General features: G+C 41.3%; 1 protein-coding gene across 6 annotated transcripts in view; it reads left to right on the forward strand.

The window, feature by feature from the left end:
- NOL4 (nucleolar protein 4) overlaps positions 1-21,860 on the forward strand; it is a 256,013-nt gene that overhangs the window by 210,627 nt on the left and 23,526 nt on the right. For all 6 annotated transcript variants that reach the window (XM_073331285.2, XM_073331283.2, XM_073331284.2 and 3 more), the window contains one exon: positions 379-492. In XM_073331285.2, coding sequence (XP_073187386.1) covers positions 379-492 — 114 coding nt within the window. The remainder of the gene's footprint in view (positions 1-378; positions 493-21,860) is intronic.

The following is a 21,860-nucleotide window of genomic DNA, read 5'->3' on the forward strand; positions in this document are numbered from 1 at the left end:
TGCTGTACAGGATGAAACATTTTCTTAGCAAGAATCAGACAGCCTGGGTGCTGCTGGAACACAGAGAATATGCCGCTGTCTGTTCAAAATGTAGCCTAATGAGCCAGACTAAATACAATGGACAATAGAGCTGTGGGAAAAGAAAGTGCTTTTGATGGATCTGTGTGGATCAACTGGAGCTTTAACTTCTAACTAGTTTTCATTTTTCATCTTTACAATTTCCATTTCCACTTTTTGTTGATATAAATTACATTTCAATGAATGGATCCTCCAGCCTATGTGATAGTTTTGTGTGCTCCAATAAGGAAACAGCAGGTTATGTTTGGTCTGGTTATTATCCTAGTAATCATTTTTTTGTTTTTTTTTTCTCTTTCTTAGTCACGACCTATTCCCTCACACCTTACTTCAGCAGTAGCAGAGAGTATCCTGGCTTCAGCCTGTGAGAGTGAAAGCAGAAATGCTGCAAAAAGAATGCGGTTGGATAGACAGCAGGTACTGTTGTTTGGGGTCTACCACATCCATATTTATAATTAATGGAGTGAGAGTAATTTACATAGAGTATCACACAGAGGGGTGGTACATCTCTTATATTTACTGTTAGCAAAAATAATTAAATGTCTATAGATTTTATGTTTTAAATAAATACATGAAAATGCCTTGTGTAGGTATTTAGAAATGTGTTGAGCATATCTAGTGTGAATGGATGGATAAAGAGATTATCATACATCTGTGTGTAATAGTTGTGTACGTTATGTACTGTATGTGTGTATATTATATATACAAATAATATACATAATGTACAGTGCAGGCATAAAATATATATGTATATACAATTATATAATTATACTTTATATTATTTATATATGTATAATCTTTCTCTGTGTGTGAATTTATAAATATAATGAAGGGTGAAAAGACCTATTTGTTTTTAGTAGAAAGGTTACTGAGATATTTCCCAAACTACTGTACTATCAGTTGTCTTGTAAATCAGTCTTTTAAAATTCATATCAATATTTATCTTATTTTATTCTTACATTATTCAGTATCTAGTATACTGTATGTTAGAGTTGTAACTGTTTGCATTTTATTTGCTGGAAACATGCTTCCTTTCCAACTTAAAATCAAAGTGATATCCAGTCTTAAATTTTGCTTTTTTAATTGCTCCAGGATCATGGTGAATGTCGGACCTTTTTATTTCAGAAAATACATGTTTTTTATTTTATCTGATGATATTGTAAAGTAAAAGCCCAAAAACATCACAACTGTATTGAAACTTGACTTAAACTCATGGTTGATAAACTTTTTCTTTGCATACACTTTTCCAAAGGGATGGACGTTTTGCCTTTATCTACTTTCTGTAGCCTTCCTTCACAGCCTTTCTTGGAACAGTTGATGCTTAGGATTATCCTTTGAATGCTGATAGCTAAGAGTCTGGAAATGTATATTGCTATGTCTTTTTGCTGATATTTTGTCTTTTGTGACATTTCAATTAACGTTATGGATACACCTTAAGGTCTACTAGTTACAGGTATATAAAACATCTAATAAGTGCTGGTTAGTTTAGGGGCTGTTCTCATATAGATTTTGAAGTTTTTTATGTTCTGTCATTTGCTGTCTGGGAAGCAACAGAACCACAGAACAAATGTGCTTAGCTCAGAGAGAAGAGGGAAAATGTTATATTAACAGCAGTTACTTTGGTCGCATTGATAGTCTCCAAAGGGAGAGTTGTCCTGACCATTCCTACCTGATCACAAAGATGGTGTCAGGCCAAATCAGGGTGACAAAGAGATTGACAGTGAAGAAAAATAGAACCCTTGGGATTCTCTCCAGAATGTGAAAGATTGACTTAAATAGAAACACTTCAAAACTATAGGAGGTAGCCTAACTGAGTACTATTAAGGCATTTTCTGGATTTGGATAATTCCTTTCACCTGCAGGTTTTGGTAGCACTTACAGTAACTTCTTTCAGAGTAACAGCCATGTTAGTCTCTATTTGCAAAAAGAAAAGGAGTACCTGTGGCACCTTAGAGACTAACCAATTTATTTGAGAATAAGCTTTCGTGAGCTACAGCTCACTTCATCGGATGCATGTAAAAGTAACTTCTTTTAATTTTTACTTCTAAAATGCATAATCTGAAGCAATGAAAACTCCCAATTAATCTTTTTAATTAAAAAGTTCATGTTAAGATCACAAAGCTGCCTGCACAGAAGATATGTTGGATTCTTGATCCTTGCACCTTCCTCACTCTTTTTGGCAATAGGGGCTCGGGGCACTATGGAGACAATTGTAAGTAATTACAGCAACGTCATAACTATAATTTTCCATTCTAAAGTTTCACGGTGTGTTTCTGAAATACGTGGGCAGATTTACTTGAGTCTTATGCCTGTTTACGCAAGCATAGGCTCTGGCAGAGATCCCAGTAGTGGAACCTGTAGGGGGATGAGGTTGCTGTGGTGAAAAACAACTATGTCATCAGTCATGCCAGGAGGACCCTAGCACAGCACAGAAATTGAGTAGTCCTGGCAGGAAGCTAAGAGTGTCTGATAAGCATGCTCATTCAGCAGCTCCCTTCAATGCGTCAGGCCTTAGGAGCCTTGAATTAAAACTCTGCTCCACTTGTGCAAACCCAATGGAGCTCAGTACTGATACCACCACTTATCGTCCAAAGGAGTCCGACTGTCCTGCGAAGCAAGGTGTAATAAGCATCCCTGCTGCCAGCTCTTTTAGAATATAGCCTGTAAATAGTCTATGTATCTATATCTATATAGACCTATATATTATACATATAATATATAGGATGGGATTTTCAAAGGAGCCTCAGGGAGTTAGTCAACCAGATTCCATTGCAAACCAAAGGGAGTTAGGTACTTAACTCCCTTAGACTCCTAAGAAAATCTTAGCCATAGTTACAATATATAAATCCTGCTATGCAGAAAACTTGTATCCATCTATGCTGAAAACTGCCTGAGGCAGATATATTGCCTCTCAGAGTGAAGGGGTTGTGCAGTTGGTGATAAACCCTTTCAAGTTCTGCAGCATTCATTTCCCACTGCATGGACCCACCTCCACTTCCTTGCGTCTCCCCACATACTTTAGGGAGTCTACCACTGTTGATGCTAGAATTACAGAATCCTTGCACTCCCTGAACACAAGGACTGGGATTGTGCCTGGCCCCTACACTTGGCATATGTGGTGGTGACTTCTTGACCTCTGTTCTCTCTGACCCTGATGTCCCCTCAGGCACAGCGTGTCCCATAACAGGCTGTTGGAGTGTGTTACATACAGATCTCAAATAGGAGTTTGAGGCTTTAAAATATTTTACCTCCCAAGACAAGTATTTTAAAAATGATTTGGTAAATGGTGTTAATTTCAACAACAGTTTTGATGAATAATCAGCCCAACAACGGTTTGAGTCAATGAAAAGATCTAATGCAAAAGTCAAATCAAAGGTAACCCCAAATTGTTTTTAGTTGTTTAATGTTTATTAAAGACAAACAGAATTGTTGATGGTACTAATTACTTTCACTCCCAGTTATTAAAAGAGAAGGCAACAAATATAAAAGATAAAGCATTTGAGGTTAAGTGCTTTATTATATTATCCACATGTAACATTGTATCCACCAGGAAGAAAAAAAATCCCCAATAGTGCCTAAAAGGTACTGTAAAGATGCAAGCTCTCTTTGTGTACTCTTTTGTGTGACGGTGACAAATATTGCATTTTATGAGCAACTTCCTTGCTGTATTCTGACAAATACAATGATAAATTTGGCCCTGATCCAGAAGAGCACTCAAGCCTGTGCTTAACATGAAGTGTGGGAGAAGCCATTGTGACTACTTACATGCTTTGCTAGACTGAAGCTCTAATGCCCTCCATGTAAAAATCAAATTTTTGAAAATAAGGTAGTAAAAACTGGCCCTTAGGGAAGTAATCTATTTTCAAAATATGTGATTTATTAAAATCAGGCTCATAATGAGAAACTAACTTCAACCTTACCTATGGAGAGACCAGCATCTTTCCATAATGTTTGAATATGTAATATAAAGCATTGTCAGTTGTGTAGTTGTTTCCTGCAAGTAATACAAACATGTTTACTAGGTCATGATAGCTTGGGCTATAATGCTTAGCTGTCTGACTGTGTTAGATGTTACCCAACTGTTCTTTTTAACTTGAATGTATCTAGATTACCTTGAGGTTAGGCTCAGGTGGTTGGCCTGAAACCTGAATAAGTGCAGAGGATTTACATATAAGATGAATATTATCTGACTTCAGAGTATTGTCACTTCAATTTGTGTTAGTCATCCAGGAGTTATTGTTTATATTTTGTAACTACATGGCTTTATCCCACCGTACACTGGTAACTGCTCCAAGAAAAAAAGATTATGGACAAGGTGGTGGGGTCTAGCTGATCTGCCCGAAGCCCAGGTCAGGAGGTGGTGTGCAAAAGCGGTACAGACCTCACCTTTACACTACCTGGTCCTGCCTCAACTCCATTCGGGATCAGACCCCTGGCCTGGATTTTGGATGGAGTTGCTTCCAGCCTATGTTCTGAGGGCTTCTCTAATTTATGTTGACTGCAAATGGGCATAAGGGACCAAAACTACAGCTGAAAGTCAGTGAGGCCCTTTTTATCTTCTTCTTTTGCAGCAGGGAAGGAATATGGCATTATCAGATCCTCTGTGCCCCTGAAGGATCATGTTTACCAATGGGGTGATCTTCCCTGAGTCAGTATTAAACTGGCTTACGGGCCCTATTGCACCTGTGGTGAAATCAGTGCAAAGTAGTTACACTGAGTTGTAGGGTCTAGCATGTTGTGAAATGGAGAGTTTTGAATGAAACTTAGCACAGACAGAATAAAAACACATTTGTATACATATATTGTATATGGTGAATAGGTACGTGGCAGTGACAATAGCTTTTATTGTATGCTTCATGTTAGGAACTTAGTTAGGATTAGGTTGATTAGACTGATCGGGAATAAACTGTGGAACAAATTGACTCCTCACTAAGCACACTGGCAATCTTCAGAGAAAGTGTGATGACTATGGCAGCATGAACTTTTGTGGGCGTTTACCTCCTCACTGCAATGGTGCTGGAACAATTTTTCTAGTGGGGGTGCTGAAGGCGGAAGCCATGTATTTGGGTGGTTGTTACTACTTCAAGGCAGGGAGTGTGACTTCTCCTCTAGTTCCAGCACCTATGCCTCACTATGGAACCCCCTAAGGGGTTTCTGAGGGCAGGTGTCTGCTGTGGAATCCTGGGCCACGTAGCTGGAGTTTCAGCCATAGGCCTGGTAGCGCTGCTGTGTGATCTAAAATCTTAGCAATTTCTGACTTTGCATCATTTTAGCAGGTCAAGGGTTGGGCTCATGGTAGAGGTATGGCGTGGTCTTCACCACACCAACCCACGCCTCCATAAAGGCCACCCAGGGGCAACTTTGGTATGTGGTTCCCAGTGAGAAAAGAGACCTAGGGTTTGGCCACAGGATCCTCTCCATCCAAAGCAGAGAGGGCTAACCAGATTTCTAGGAGCTGCCAGCAGGGAGCCTTGGGCCTCTGATGAATCTCCCAAAATATGGGGATGTTCTTGACTTTCAGGGAAGGTTCTGTGGAACAAACTGTGGAAGAATGAAAAAGAAAGAGATTTTTTCCCTTCCTCTCTCTCTTGGTCACTAATTTGCACCGACCCTTCCTTTTTATAAGAGAGAGTGAGGAGAAGATTGATTTCAAACAGGAAAATAAGGAAATAGAACAATACTGGAAAAAATCATCTTTATTTTTCTTTGGACACAAACGTTGTACATAACATTATGCACCTTTTTTCTCTATTATATTTAGAATTAATTCTTACTGGTTTCCCACTTGCTTACGTTGTAGGTTTTATGTATAACAAAATACTGCTTGTTTTTAAATGAGGCAAAAAGGTGAGAGGAAACTTGCCACCAAAAGAGTATCTGGGCTCAAGGTAGGGGAGCGGGGTGGGGAAAGGTGGAAAGAGAAAGACAGCAGATTAAAACAGCTCCTTCAGTATGTGAGCTCTAGTCTAACTTGTCACATGTATGTCTGGATGAGTGTATGGGTCTCTTTCTATACAAATATCCATATTTGGCAAGATCTTCAACTGGTGTAAATTGATGTAGCTCAGCTGACTTCACTGGAGCTCCATTGATGTATATCAGATAAGGATCTGTCCCATTACACAAACATTATTATGTGTGTGAATAATATTCATACCTATTTCTGAAGATAGCAGACCAGATTGTTCCCTGGATTCAGGTTGCTGTGTGTCGCTCATGCAAAGTGACCTTCAAGTCAATGTACCCAGCCATAGGAAGGAGCACCTTAGCACAGGGGGATCTTGGGGTGTAGAACCAGCACAATGGTTTGGATTCAGTTTCCCACTCTGGGGTCGGCGTTAGTGTGTAAAGACAGGCTACCATCAGATCTTTATCCATTATGCCAGAAGGCAGGTCCAGCACATAGACAGCCCAGGATCAGGGGAATACAAAGGTGTTTTAACTTCCCCTTTGCACCCCATTCATCCCCAAACTACACTGGGCGCTCCGTTGCCACACCCAAGGATTTAGCCCACTATAATAGTCACTACTTTTAATTTTCAACCTGATATTAGACCAGCAAGCATTCGTTATTTCATGAGAAATCATTTTGTCATTTTAGTTTCATTATGACTGAAGAGCTGTGATTTTTAAATTAGCCGACTTTTCGGAGAGTGCTGAGCTGAAATATTGTACAGAATATACAAATTAAGAAGTAGACTTTTATAGATTTCCTCTCTTTAAAAAAGTAAATATAAAGGGTACAGCTTCCTTTTGATTCCAGAGACCTGTTCTGAGTAATAAAAATGAGACCGCTTCCTAGCCAGCCACAGCTGATGTCATCATATATTCCCTGCACGGAAACACCATAATAATAATTGTCGTGCAAAAGCCAGAAGTCCAAATTAGTTGAGTTTGATTTAATTCAACTATTATTTATTATTGCCTGTAAGGCAAATGTGCAGTAGTACGATGAAACTGTCAGAATATGTGTATGTCTCCATATGTGCGTGGGAGACAATTTCTCTTCCAGTGAAGAAAGCAGTTATATTCAAATTTTCTTTAATTCTTGATATGGGATCATACATTTGAGATAGCTTAAAAACAACTCAGTGTTAATCTCTCCATATCTGTCTCTAGTTTCATTATTTCTTCAAGTACCAAAGGAGGATCTATTTATCTAAGTGTTAAATCTAGTTCTGATTTAGTCACAACATTAACATGGTCTTTCACGTTACATTTCTGAACCCCGTGGAAATCATCAGTTTCTGAAATTAAAAAATAACTTTGTTAATTATTCAGCCTTTTCATTGCCTCTTGAGTATGGCAGGTTATAGTGTGCTTTATTGTAATGGTTACACACATTTTGAAAAAAGGAACCACCTTTCCATCCGAAAGAGCCCTATGACTTTACATAATGTGATTTGTAGCCACACAGATTACCGACTAGTAATGCTCCAAGGTACTAAAAGATAATATCCAGCACCCAGAGGAGGTATATGCTTGAAGATCCCAGGTCTACGCTGTACAGAGTAACACAAATGAAAGATAAATTGGCAAAGATGTGGAGACTTTAAAAAACTAACCTCTGCCCCCCTCTTCCCCTCCATTCCAGTTTTTGGCAAAATAGAAACAAATTTACAGATCTGAATGCTATAGAAGACGGTGGAGGGGTAAAAATTTTTGCTTCATTTAGTAATTTTAACAGTATTGCTTTTAGCTGCTAGAGGAGTAGAAGTAGATGACTATTAGGTTTCTGACAAAGCAATTATGGCCTAGACACATATGCTGGGAGCTGACCTGACATTTGCCTCTGGATAGTTGTCATAGCAGCAGCCTGAATAGAGCCGCTTGATACAAATGCATGCTGCAGAGTGGATGTAAGTTCTGCACTAATGCAATACATCTGAATGTTAATAAAAGTGCACACATACTGCCACTTAGCTGAAGCCACTGCTATTGTGTTTCATTCCATTTGTCTAATTCCTAAATGTTCACTTTTAAATCAATTCAGGTTTGCAAGTTTATGTTAATGATCTACCTTCAGCCAATTTGTGGCGCCTTCTCTCTAGGTGACTCAGTGGTAACAAGGGGGTTGATGCTCGGGGAAGACTTTTCAAGTACAGTTTTGTTAACAAAAGAGATGCCCAGCTGCTACAAACCAGGAGCAGCCAATATTGCCGTTAAGAAAGGAAGAAATTATCTGTGGACAAATTATAGTTAATTGCAAATTGTTTTGGAAGAAACTAATTTATATGGCAATGCGGGAGTGGACCATTCCAGGACCATTGTATCAGGTTTTCAGCATGGAGAAGGAATTAAGGCCTCTAATCCTTTGTACTTGAGGACTGAGAGTTAGAATCTCAACTCTGTCTTTAATGCATGGGTTCTAAATTTTGACAGTGAGCAGTTATTTCCTGGATTACAGTTCAGACAGTAGGAAAAGAGGATGGGGGATATATAATTTTGTGTGTGTGTGTTTACTTTCCAGATAAATGTACACTGCAGCTCTTGAGAGGAAGGAAGAAACAAATTGCAGAGTTCCTTCATGCCTCTTTTTATTCTGTTGTTTATATTCTTAATTTCTGTATCAAGTGCAGACTTGGGCAACATTTGCTACAGAAAAAGCAAGCATGCAAACATACCTCCCAACAAAAGGCTAGATTTGTGCCTTTAAGGCAATGCTTATAGTAAAGGATGGTAGGAGGCTACAGTCCCCCAGCAGGAGCATGGGACATGTTCCGCCTCAGGAACTAACAATACCTACCAGAGCTCTTCAGCGTGCCTGGGGAACAACAGCCCATTACAGGGCGCAGCTTTTCTCCACTTCCTCTGTGCAGGCTGGTGTGGAAGGAATAAGGCCTTGCCTCCTTCTGGCCCCCTTTGGAGCACCAAGTGTCCCTGGAAGAGCAGAGAGAAAAGACACTGCAATTGTGCCTAGCCTGTGCATGACAGCATTGCAAGGAATGGAGGGAAGACTCCTCGACTCATCACTCCACTGTGCATCTGCATAAGGAACTAGCAGAATCAGGCTCAAAATGTTTGCATTTGAGAATGGGAGGTTTCTTGAGTCTTTTAGACTATAAAAGAGCAATTAGAAAAATCCTTTCTATTTGAGGCAATTAAAAGCAACCTGTTAAAAACAAAAATGCTAACACAAATGTAATAGGCCAGAGGTTTCAAACTTTAGTCGATGCATGTCAGTAGAAGCTGGAGAATACTTCGCACCTCAGAAAAATCAGAATACCTGAGATTAATGCAGCTAAGTACTGTACTTGGTTGTTTGAATATGGATTCAGGTATCTAATTTCAGGCATACAAATTGGACAGTTTTGACCACAGATTAATAAACCATCTCTGAGAATAATTTGGCATCCTCACATAAATAGACACATACGTGTGCATGCACATAAGCTTTTGGTTTAGGCCTTTTTCCTCTCCCTCCACATCCCCACCCAATGATTATTTCTCTTCTGAATTGAACTACAATTTCCTTTTGTGCTTCCAAATTATACATTCTAACCACTGAGGCACAAAATGTTATGCAGGCACAATTTAGCTGGGTATGGATTATTGTCAAGAGATCAAATTATGTGCAAGCACTGAGAAATTTAGCTTCCTACCCACAATGCAATAGCCATATTGTCAAGAGGAGGAATATAAGCAGCATTGTAATTTAAATCCCACTACCTTTCAAGTTAATGGCAAAACACCTCGTGATTTCACTAGTTCAGGATTGGGCTCTTTGTTATTAATAGATGCAGTTAGAATGGAATGTTGGATATTGCAGACAAAAATATTCCCCATCCCAAAAGGTATTAAATTTGATACATATATTTGACAGGAATAGTGCACCAATCATGCAGTAGCAAATAATTTCATGCCTTGGACACACAGTGAGGTGAACACCTATTTTTTTATTTAAACATAGCTTTTAGAAAATTAGAAAGAGTATGGATTCATTTTTTCCATGTGGTAATTTCTCTTTAGGGTTATCCAGAAGGGTCCACATGCAGCAGAATCTGGGCATGTACAGCTGAAATAGATGCTGCTTGTTTCAGTGTAGACACTAAAGATCCAGAGGTGTAATAAAATATTTGAAGTGGGTTAAAATTAATACCAAAACTTATCTGAAGCCTTTGGAGCTGAAGGATAAAGGCTGGACAGGCAGGTAAAAGTGGCTTAGGAAATATCTATATAGCAGCCCCAGGAGTTCTTCTCTACCCCTCTTTGGAGCCGGGCTGGTCTGAGTAGGCGGCAGCATTAATCTTCTCTAAGCCTGTGTAAGGATCATGGATTCTTCTTTCCCCACCATACAGTTAAGAAGGAAGCATGGATCTCTGCTACCCAGAACCAGAAATGGAGATAGCAGAGGTGGACATTTTCTCCTCCCTACCACACACTGCAGGCTGGAGCGTGGAGACATGTCTTCCCCCATCCTTTCATGTGGATATACCAAATGAAATGTGATCTATTTTTAAACCAGTCCCATAGTCCCTTGTCTTGACTGGGTTGAGACTAGCATCTAAGAGCCTATTCATCTGCTATTTCCTGCTTATGGTCACCTATAGGAATTGCAGTGGGAGTCTGGCTGCCCTGTAGCACAGAGGGGAAGTTATGTTTTTGAGAGTGAAGACTTGTCTACATACAAACTTGCACCAGTTTAATTAAATTGATTTAGTTAAACCAGTACAAAAACCACTGTGTGGACATGGTTTATTTCAGTTTAGCTGAAACCTGTCTCTAATCAACTGAAGTTAAACTGAAATAAACCACGCATAAACCAAAATAAGTGTCCAGATGGGGTTTAACTAGATCTCTTAAAATTCACGTCTAGTTAGATGTGTGCAACACTCCATGTATCAACAAGTTGTTTATGTGCAGCAGCAGGGGAGATATTTATATAATCCAAACATTGGCCAGACATCCCCAAACTAAGACTATTTTTCAAAGTAAAAATAATGAACCAAAAATACACTGCCCCAGAACAGCACCAGCTTGTAGATGCCAGGCATGGAGCAAGGCAGCCAAGCATGCTGTAGCCTGCAGCCCAGGCAACATGCCAAAAGAATCCTTCTCTAGAATAAGGAAATTTGGAGTACTGATCTTTAATGCAGTGCACAAAGCCACTGCTTGTGACTTGTGATATTTCTTATCAGCCTTCTTCTTTATTGACTCCTTTAATTAAACAAATCAGAACCTACGCTTTCCTAAGGCCAGTAAAAGGTTGCTATTTTGTTTTTCTTGTTTATGCATTCTAGTTTGAAAACTCACTGACTCTCCGTAAGGGAATGAGAGGGTCATATCCCAAGAGCATTTACTGTTCATCTACTGACTCTTGTTTTAAAATGTAAAAATCTTACTTTATCAAAGGTAATGATTTTGGGGCTTGGCTCACATACTGCACAGTAGCAGGTCAAGGTGAAATTCATAATAGGAGAAATTTCCTTTTTCTTAGGGCCATATTTCTCTCTTCCAGTAAATGTGGGGTTTTTTTTAAAGTGTTCAGAATGTATGTATTTGCTTCTAAGATTTTTTTCTTTAACTACAAAAGTCAGGTTTTACCAGAGGCAGTGTATGAAAGCAGACAGCACACATCAAATGCATGCAAGAAATTTTAGTTTTCACAGATTTACAGTTCAAATTTAACAAGGCAGACTTAAAATAGAGTAACTACATATCAAACAGCCATAACAAAATAAAAGATAAAACACTTTAGTATCTATGATTCACTATGTTCATACAAATAATTTTAAAACATTAGCTATTAAAAGCTTTCCAGCTGGCTTCTCACTCTGCAGAAAATTTTGTTCTGTTTAACTTTATAGCAGAATCATTTGAAATTGCTAAATGCAAACAGTATATGTGCACACTATGTAAGTAGCAAAGCTTCCCTTAAATACTCTTTCATTAGTCTTTATAACTTGTAAATCCATACAATAAATACCTGAGCCTGTGTTTGAAGACAGGCAGTAGGCATCAAATGCATCCCAAAAAGTGCTTGCTCACTTTTTATTTTCTTCTGGTCAGGAGAAGTAGGTTTGTAAAGACAGCTATCAGCCACTTGGTACCAGAATTCACCCATTAAGGAGAACATTTACATAAACTTTTCAATACTCAAACTCCTACAAATCTTATTTTTCTTCTAAAGAAAGAACTCTAACGTATATACATTTTACTTTAGTGGTAACAAATAACCAGCACCAGCCTCACTCTTCATGTCAAGGTTGTCATCTTCTGGTTCTAAATAAAGAAGAATTTATTTCAGAATCTGATTTTATAGTGTAATCTGCATATTCCAACATATGTAACATGAAGGTTGGAAATAGTGTCCAGTTATCAGAAAGCAGCAGGCACAATACAACAGGATAAAGCTCAAGCTGATGCAACATGTAATGTCACCCCACAGGTTTTCAACAAATGTCTTTTGTTTATTTAATTCTCCAAGCCCTAGATCTAGTAGGCGTAGCACAAGCTGTTTGGTGTCAAGAAAAAGTGCTATCAGTAGTGGGAATTCTATGAATTGCAATTCTCTCAGTGAAGAGACCTGCAGTAAGAGGTTTAACTGTGGCAACCCTGATAATATTGCAATTTTAAAATCTGCAAAACTGGCACAAGCAGCGCTCTAAGAGTCCCACACACTTCCCCAAAACATCCCTAAATAATCTGATTGACACATTTAATATTTCTCGTTTTTGGCACTGCTACTGCCATTGTATCATTGACTTCAGTGGAGCTATGCTGATCTACAGCAGCTGAAAATCTAACCCATCACATTCACTGCAAAATGTGGATATATTAGATTAAAAAGAGGTTGATGGTGTAACTACGATTGCTAGGATAAGACATCTTCATTTTAATCAAACACCAGTATTTCATTCTGTGTTCTTCAAATGTACATGTACCATGCTCAAAGAGCTAAGTGCTGCATAGCAAAATTTGTGCTGAATGAGAACAATAGACTAGGAAAGGAGGAATTCCTCCTGCTTTGCATCACAGTTCATCAGTAAATACTATGTCATTGTCATCATACATCAGTATCAGTGGTACATTGATTCATCCAACTCATCACCTGAAGGCAGAACTGTTCACGGGTTGAGAAAAGATGACATAGTTTCCATGGGTTTCAGTTTGATTTTGTTTTGAAGAAAGGTCAGATATTTAAAGACTCATCCATTTGCACTGCCCATGAATTGGAAAGTTGCAAAAAATGATCATCATCCTTGTTCTGCAAGCAGTTGTCCATTGCAGACGATATTGGCTTCCAAAGGCCCTTAGCGGATACACCAAACCACACAGTTCTCTCCTAAGCAGAACCCTTACTCCTTCGCCACAAACACTTCATCTGGAGTTTGTTTATTCTCAGATTTTCATTTACTTTTATTCTAATAAGAGATGTCCTGGAAGCTGGAGTTCTTTATCCAGTGCCTCATGTTTATAATATTTGTCATTCAATGATTATACTATTAGCCTGGTGGTCTACGGGTAACGTAATAATACTGCTCCCATATTCCCTTGCTTCCAATCCACCGGGGCTCTGAGCTCTGTGGAGGCACCACAGGAGAAGGAGTATTTCACATCCTCCTCCGAACTGCTCACCTCTGGCAGGCTGGAAGAGTAAGTTCACGTCTCCGGAGAAAAATGCATCTAGCCTTCCTTTGCACAGGGAACGCTGGTCACAATGTGAAGTTAAAATGGCAAAAACATATGAAGATCCCGAAAGGACACTCCTACCAAACCAAGGGCTAAATCTTGACTTTAGCATGAGCCCTGAGTAAGGCCCCGTGCATTGTTGCATTGCCTCTGGGTCTGCCCAAGAAGGTGACTGACTCAGAGTCACAGCCTGCCTCCGTATCTCCTCACTGCTCTTAGGAGGAAGTTTCCTGCGCGAGGCCTATGCCCAGAGCAGCATACCTTCCCGACATACCAGCTATACTAACTAGTCCACTGGGGGTGGAGCCAAGGCTCCACTTGCTGTCTGCTGCGTTCTGCCCATCTACGCAGCAAGGGCGTAGCAACTGCGGAGACACTCTCCTCCCAGCACTGCAGCCTTTCAGCTGCTGTCTTCGTTTGAATGCCTGAGTTTCTTCACAATGAATATTGAAGCAATGACCATAATAGGTACATTACTAAAGGGCTGTGCCCATTTTAATCACTCCGCAATAACTCTCTGAGTTCATTCCAAACCAGGTGGAATTCTACCTTCTATTTGATTGAAGATATTCTTAATCAGAAAATAGCAGTCTTTGGACACAGCATTTAAAATTTCATGGGGGAGGCATTGTTTTTCATTCAGCTCAATGTGCCATGCTGGAACACCTGCTGGAAACCATTTGCAATTGCTGCCAAAGACATCAGCGGTGAAACTCTTAATTAGTTAAGTTATCCACTTTGTCCACATGTTCAAAACTTTAAAGCAAGCACAGACCTCAGCCATGTCCCTGCATATAGTCTCCCCCCCCTTTTTTTTTTTTGCATAATACAAAACCCCCAAAACAATTTGGCAAGGCTGGTCGTCTCAGGTCAATACTAAAATAGCAGGGGCTGCAACAGTAAGTGGATTAACTTGCAAACCACCTGCCCCATTGTACCTGGTTCAAGCATCTGTCATTAGTCTCTCCCTTTGTGAGCACTAAATTCAGCCACACATTTTAAATTGAAAGACTTTTTTGCATCTCTTTGTCCACTGGTGGAAAAAGATCAAGGCATGGGCAAAGCATATATACTAACCCACTTTCTAGACCCTCACTAAAGAATGGCAGACTTCTCCCAGACAGTATAGATACTGATAAAGATTTGTCATTTTTTATTTGATGAGGTAGAGGCCCTGCTCTTTAAAACAAGAAAATTTCTCCTTCTCCAGTAACTTAGTCCCGGAGTTGTCCACACACTGACCTCTGGGGTTGATTTCTGAAACTGAAATGTCAAAAGGGGAAAGTGTATGTTGCTCTCCAGCTATCAGAAGGGATAATGAACTTTGCTAAAACTGATGTTGGCATGAAAGATGATCCCTTTGCTGTGCTGCTGTTCTACCAAAAGCATTTCATCAACACTTGCTGCTCTGATCATTTTGATTTGATAACCAGCACCTCTTCTGAAAAGGTTTTCCATTCGGCAGGTGAAGTAGCAGTGACCAAAGAATTAAACATTTCAGTCTATGGATGTGGTTCTATCAGAAATGCAGACGCGTGAGATTCATTTCCCCCTCTTCTCCACATAGCACATTTTTATTTTGATCTTTTGCATTGCAATTCCATGCTTTCATGTCTTGTCAAATGTTGGCATCTATAGCCTTTGATGGTGGATGGTGATGTTGGCAGTTCATTTTAGTATTTATAGCCTTAATGCAGAAGGAATCTACTGCTCTTCTAAACAGAAACTAGTGCAAGCCATTCTGATCTTTGTTCTCTAGGCTGTATCATGAAGACTCTTCATATAAAATTGTTTGTTATTTTTGTCCCTAAAATATAAATAGCCCAAAGAGTTTCAAATACTGAACTCCAGAGAGGAATCCAAACTAAATATCTAGAGTTTTTTGGGATACACATCAAATACTGTAGTATTTGCAAAAGTATCTATCTTTTTTGTATAATGTAATGACCGTGCCAGAAAAGTTAAAGCTAAGTATATGTGGTGCCCTTATAGTCATGGTCAAGTTTAAAGGTTCATTTTGGTTCAGACAGGAACCTGAAAGTTTGAATGAGTGGACTATCCAAATCTTTTTGGTCTGCAAAATGGGGCTGTAAATCTCACAAGAATAAGGCTTTCTAATGAGATTTCTATGAGACCCCACTTATGTTCAGGCTTAATATACTACACTTGCAGCTTTTGTTCTGATGCTTTGGTGCTTCCAGTCCTGACAGAGGCATGTAAACGTGAGAAAAACAATTAGGATAAAGTTATCAAAACATTTCCAAACAACAAAAATGTTGAGAAACAGTCAAGTTCATTGTTGTATCCTTAACTCATCAATTGGGGGAGGGGGAATGACACAAATGGAGTCCTTCTGTTAACCTGTGGTAAGACAGTTCTCAGCCCTAGCATCTCGCTCTTTAGCAGGAACTATGTCCACTGGGTTTGTAGCAGTCAGCCTGTAAGGAAAGGAATCTTTGTATCTCTGAACAATGGCCACTCTCTTCCAAGTAAGGATCAGCCTTCATCACCAGACCTGTCTAGAGAATGTTAGATGTCTCCTGGGGCTTTCAATGGAATGAAAATTGTAAAGTGTCCTCATGACCTAGCCAAAGATGGGGAGAACCACTTGGCACAGAAATCTTTCTTGGTTGGTTATCAGAGAATGAGGGCTGCTTCTTCTTTGAGTAGTTTCCCTGTGGGTGCTCCATTCTTGGTGTGCATGTTCCCCACGCACCCGGGATTAGAGACTTTCATTAGCAGTGTCCATTCAGCCCAGGCTTGTGCCATTGGCATCCCCGTGCGCTGCACCGATGCTATATCAAGCTGCGCAGGCAAACCACTCCCTCAATTCCTTCTCAAGTGCCTCGGACCAAGACAGACCTAGTGTGTCTGCTTCTTGCCTGCCGCACGAGTTTTGGAGCTTCTTGTTAGTTAGCTAGTTAATTTAGTATTTGGGTTTTTTAAAAGCTTTTCTAGTTATAGAGGGACCAAAAGAGACCTGGACCTCCTGGGGAGGAAGGCCTACCCATTGGCTACAGTGCACTTTCATATTGCAAATTACCAAGTGTTGATGGCCAAGTACGACTTTATCAACTACATGAAATTTGGGTTGTTTATTGAGTACCTTCCCCCAAATTCTCCCTGTGAAGGACATGCCCAGTTCACCAGGCTTCAAATGCTGCCAGTCAGTGACAAATATTTGAAGTGTGTTTGCTGACTGAGCTAATCACATGTGCTGCAGAAGTGCAACTTCGGCCCAGCTCTGAAATCTAGGGCTTGGAAGAACCAGGAAGTCAAACTTCGACTACTCATGAGGGAGTGTTCCATCTGCCCCACTTCAGAACCAGGTCAGGACCCCCCTGGACATCAGTTTCCAGGAACCTTCAATGTACCTTGGTGCAACATTCTCAGAGGCGAAATCCTCAGAGAACCCAAAAGCCTCTCAGAAGAGAAGATCTATTTCCCCTCCCAGTGATTTCCCCCTCAAAAAGACTTAATTCTCCAGCCAGATCTATGGCCTCTGACAGGTCTGCCTTGAGGCTCAGTACCATAGGTGGGAAAGGTTCCTTCGGTATAAGGGACATGGGAAAATGCCATGGCTCTAAGACTAAACAGGGCTCTGGGAAGACCCTGGTACCATCAGCTGAGGACTGTACCAAACATAGAGGATTGATACCATCATCTTGAACTCCACTCCCTGTGCCCTTAACAAGTGTCATGGTACCATGTAAGCCTTTAACTTCATTGACTCCAGCCTCAAAGCACTCTACGGCTCTGGTACCATCAAATAAGGATAAACACTCAGTACCGCAACATTCTTGGTAACACAGAACTTCCAATACCAGTATCTTCATTGTCAGCAGGTACCAAGAACCTCTTGGTCTCTGGAACCCTTCACCTCCCTGGCGCTGTCTCCCCCTTATTCTCTGGGAGCTCCTCCATTAGAAGAAGAGGCTGATAGTGATGATGACTTTCCCTCTGCTTCTTCCATTTCAGTGCAGGGTTCTCCAGTACACCCTTACACTAGCTCCCCCCCCCATCCCAAAGGAGAAGGGAAGATGCTCTGGGACCTCAATATTCCTTGAAGGAGCAACCCTGGATGCCACCCCCTCCCATGTATGGGCCTCAATGGTCATAATGGGCAGGCGATTGTTGGCAATTCTCTAGGAACACCCAAGCTTCCCCTTCCCATCAACAGGAGGAAACATCTGAGGAGCAGGAGTCCCTGGCAGACAAAGAAGCCATGCCTCAGACCACCATCTCATCCTCTTTGATGGATGACACCCTGATACCTTCCCCCAACCTATAACTGATTTTGGCCAGTTCTAGGATCTTGTTAAGCAGATGGCAGACTCTCTGCAGAGACCCCTCAAGGAGTTCAGGGAACCCCAAAACAAGCTACTGGATGTTTAGCACTCTGTAACGTCACCTAAAGTTGCCTCCACATTAATGAAGCTCTACTGGAACCCACTAGAACCATCTGGCAAACCCCAGCTACAGTGACACCCACTCATAAGAGGGTGACATAAAATATTATGTCCAAGGACTCTGCCTTCCTCTTCTTCCACCCACTTCCCAATTCTCTGGGTGTTGATGTGGTGAATGAGCGGAGCAAACAACACCATTATAAATCCACCCCATATGACAGAGACCAAAAGTGCCTGGACCTCCTGGGGAGGAAGGCTTACCCATTGGCTACAGTGCAATTTCATATTGCAAATTACCAAGTGTTGATGGCCAAGTACGACTTTATCAACTACATGAAATTTGGGTTGTTTATTGAGTACCTTCCCCCAAATCAAAGGGAACAATTCCAGGCTACTATTGCTGAGGGACAGTTGCTGGCAAGAACATGCTGTTTGCAGTTTGCAGACAGTGCTCCATGCTGCCGACACCACAGCCCTTGTCATCTCTATGGTGGTGGTGACGTGCAGGGCATCCTGGCTGCACTTGTCTGGCTTCCCCAGGAAGTTCATAATATGGTTGAGGCTCTCCCATTTGATGGACGGAAGTTGTTTGCAAAGAACATTGAGGAGTCGTTATGTATCTTTAAAGATTCCAGGGCCACGTTATGCTCATTAGGCACCTATACATCTGCAAACAAACAGAAGTTTGGCAGATCACAAACAGCTCAGAGATCCCACCCTATACAATTCTCTGGATTCAACCCCCCCTCCTCAGGAGGAGGCACAGATTCCAGAGAAAGAGACCCTCTAACCCATCTGATGTGGCTCAGCCACCAGGCATCATCATCAAAACACCAGTTTTGACAGGATAGTCTAGGGTTTGAATTCCCACCACTCGTTAGCCTGCCAGGTTCAGTGTTTTTCCCACCTTCTCCCATTTGGAAACTGACTCTCACACTCCCATGCATTCTGGAAGCAGACACCTCAAACAAATGGGTGTTGGAAGTAATATCAGGTGACACCGTCCATTTATCTCTCTCTCTCCCTCCTCCTCATTCCCTTCCCCATCCCTCTTTAGGGACCCATCTCATGAGCCATTGCTAAGGCAAGAAGTAAACATCCTTCTTCATTTAGGAGCAATAGAACCAGTACCTGCTCAATACAGGGGAAAGTGCTTCTATTCAAACTATTTCCTCATATCAAAGAACGGAGGGTGGAGACAAATTCTAGATCTGAGACTCCTAAACAGATTTGTGAGACCCCATAAATTCAGGATGGTGACCCTGGCAGCTATAATTCCTTCTCTAGATTCAGGGGCTTGGTTTCTAGCCCTCGACCTCCAGGATATGTATTTCCATATAGCAATGCACCCACCTCACAAGAGATTCCTCTGATTTGTGTTAGGCCAGGATAGTTTCCAGTATCAAGTGCTTCTTCACAGCTCAGAGAGTCTTCTGAAAGATTCTGTTAGTAGTGGCTGCTTACCCGTGTTGCCAGACTATAGTGGTAGTCCCATACCTCGACAATTGGCTAGTTGAATTGATCCTACCAAGAAGTGTTGTCTGCCACAAGGACAGTGTATTCTCTGTTTTTGGACCTGGGCCTCCAGCTGAATGTAGAAAAATCCACACTAACACCTGTTGAATATACAATTCACAGGAGTGTGTCTGGATTCTCTGGTATCCAGGGCATCCCTTCCCCTGGACGGGTTCCAGACATTACTGAGCCTCATCAAAATAACTCAAGACAGTCCCCAGACCTCAGTCAGAAACTGCCTTCGGTGTCTGGGTCACGTGGCCTCTTATACTTTTGTGACAGAGCATGCAGTTACACCTCTGCTGTTTCCAGGGGTGGCTCAGAATGGTTCGCTAACCAGACACACACATTCTAGACAACCAAGTGTCAGTTCCTCAGGGGGTGAAGCATTCCCTAGACTAGTGGGAGATTCATTGCAATGTAGGGGCGGGGGTCCCCTTCCTCCAACCAGCCCCAACAGTGACTGTAACCACAGATGTATCTCTGTTGGGCTGGAGGGGGCACCTAGGCTCTCTAGGGCAGGTGATCACCTCAATAGACCATCCTCCATGTCAACCTCCTGGAGCTCAGAGTGGTAAGAAATGCCTGTCATCAGTTCCTTACTCTCATCAGACACAGATCTATCAAAATCATGACAGACAATGTGGCCTGCATGTTTTATATCAATCGTCAAGGAAGGGCAAGAGCCCCTTCCCTCTGCGCCAAAGCAATCAAGTTGTGGAGTTGGTGCATAAGGCATCAGATAAGGATCTCAACAATGTATCTGCCCAGCATACAGAATGTCATGGCCGACTCATTCAGCAGGTGCTTCTCCCAAGAATACAACTGGGAGTTGGATTCTTGGGTTCTACCCAAAATCTTTCAGACTTGAGGGTTTCTAGAAGTAGACCTTTTTGCTACAATTGCAAACAAAAAATGTCACCTGTTTTGTTCAAGGGGAGCTTTAGGTCACAGTTCACAGGGGATGCCTTCCTCCTGCCTTGGATGGACAGAATGTTTTATGCCTTCCCTATGATGCCTCTCATCCTCAAGGTGATAAACAAGATCAAGCAGTGCAAGGCCAGAGTCTTTCTAATAGCCCTGGCGTGGTCATGGCAAGCATTCCCTTACCTGGCTTTCTAGCCTCCAGTAGATATTCCAACACATACTATTAAATAATAGAAAAGTTTCTACCAGGACTACTTACCTCCAGAATCAGACCAGATTTGGCCACTAGTGCAAACTCCACAATGCTGCATCTGAATCTGCCCCACTTCCTCTCATTCTGGAGTACCTACTACAGCTTAAGAAGTCAAGACTGTCCCTCAATTCCATCAAAGTTCACCTGACAACCATAACAGCCTTTCATACTATTGTTAAAGGTTTCTCTCTGTTTGTTCTCTCCTCCCCCCCCACACAACCGCAAGATTTCTGAAAAGCTCAGTCAATCTCATCCTACAGATAAGGGTTCCCACTGCTGCTTTGGACCGGAATTTTGTTCTCAAAAGCCTCACGAAGCCCAGGTTTGAACCAATGGTGACTTGCTTCCTGTTGAATTTTTCAAGGAAAACCACTTTCCTAGCGGTGATTACCTCAACCGGCAGAGTTGGAGAGATTGGGGCTTTAATGTCAGATCCCCATTCACAACATTTCACAAAGATAAGGTGTCCCTATGGTTTTCTCCCTAAAGGTCCCCAGTTTTCTCCCTAAAGTGACTTTGAATTTCACCTGAATGAGACAATATACCTGCTGGTTTTCTTCTCAAAACTGCATACTTCCAACCAGGAGACCGTTATCCACACTCTAGATGTCAGAAGGGTGTTATCCGACTGTCTGGTTAGAACTAAACCATTTTGTAAATCCAATAGACTTTTCTTTTGATTGTAGACGGATCTAAGGATTCCGCCATTTCTACCCAGGAACTCTAAATGGATTTCCAAGTGAAAGCCACCAGGCTGTCGACATTCCACCCCCATCAGCATTTTGGCACACTTGACTAGAACACAATCTACATCTCTGGCTCTCCTTAAAAATGTTCCGTTCCAGAAATCTGCAGGGCCACTACATGGTCTTCATTACATACTCAGTGGTGGCAGATGACAGAACAAGGAGCAATGGTCTCAAGTTGCAGTGTGGGAGGTCTAGGTTGGATATTAGGAAAAACTATTTCACTAGGAGGGTGGTGAAGCACTGGAATGCGTTACCTGGGGAGGTGGTGGAACCTCCATCCTCAGAGGTTTTTAAGGTCAG

This window comes from Lepidochelys kempii, chromosome 2, assembly GCF_965140285.1.
Source record: "Lepidochelys kempii isolate rLepKem1 chromosome 2, rLepKem1.hap1, whole genome shotgun sequence".
Taxonomy (NCBI): Eukaryota; Metazoa; Chordata; order Testudines; family Cheloniidae; genus Lepidochelys; species Lepidochelys kempii.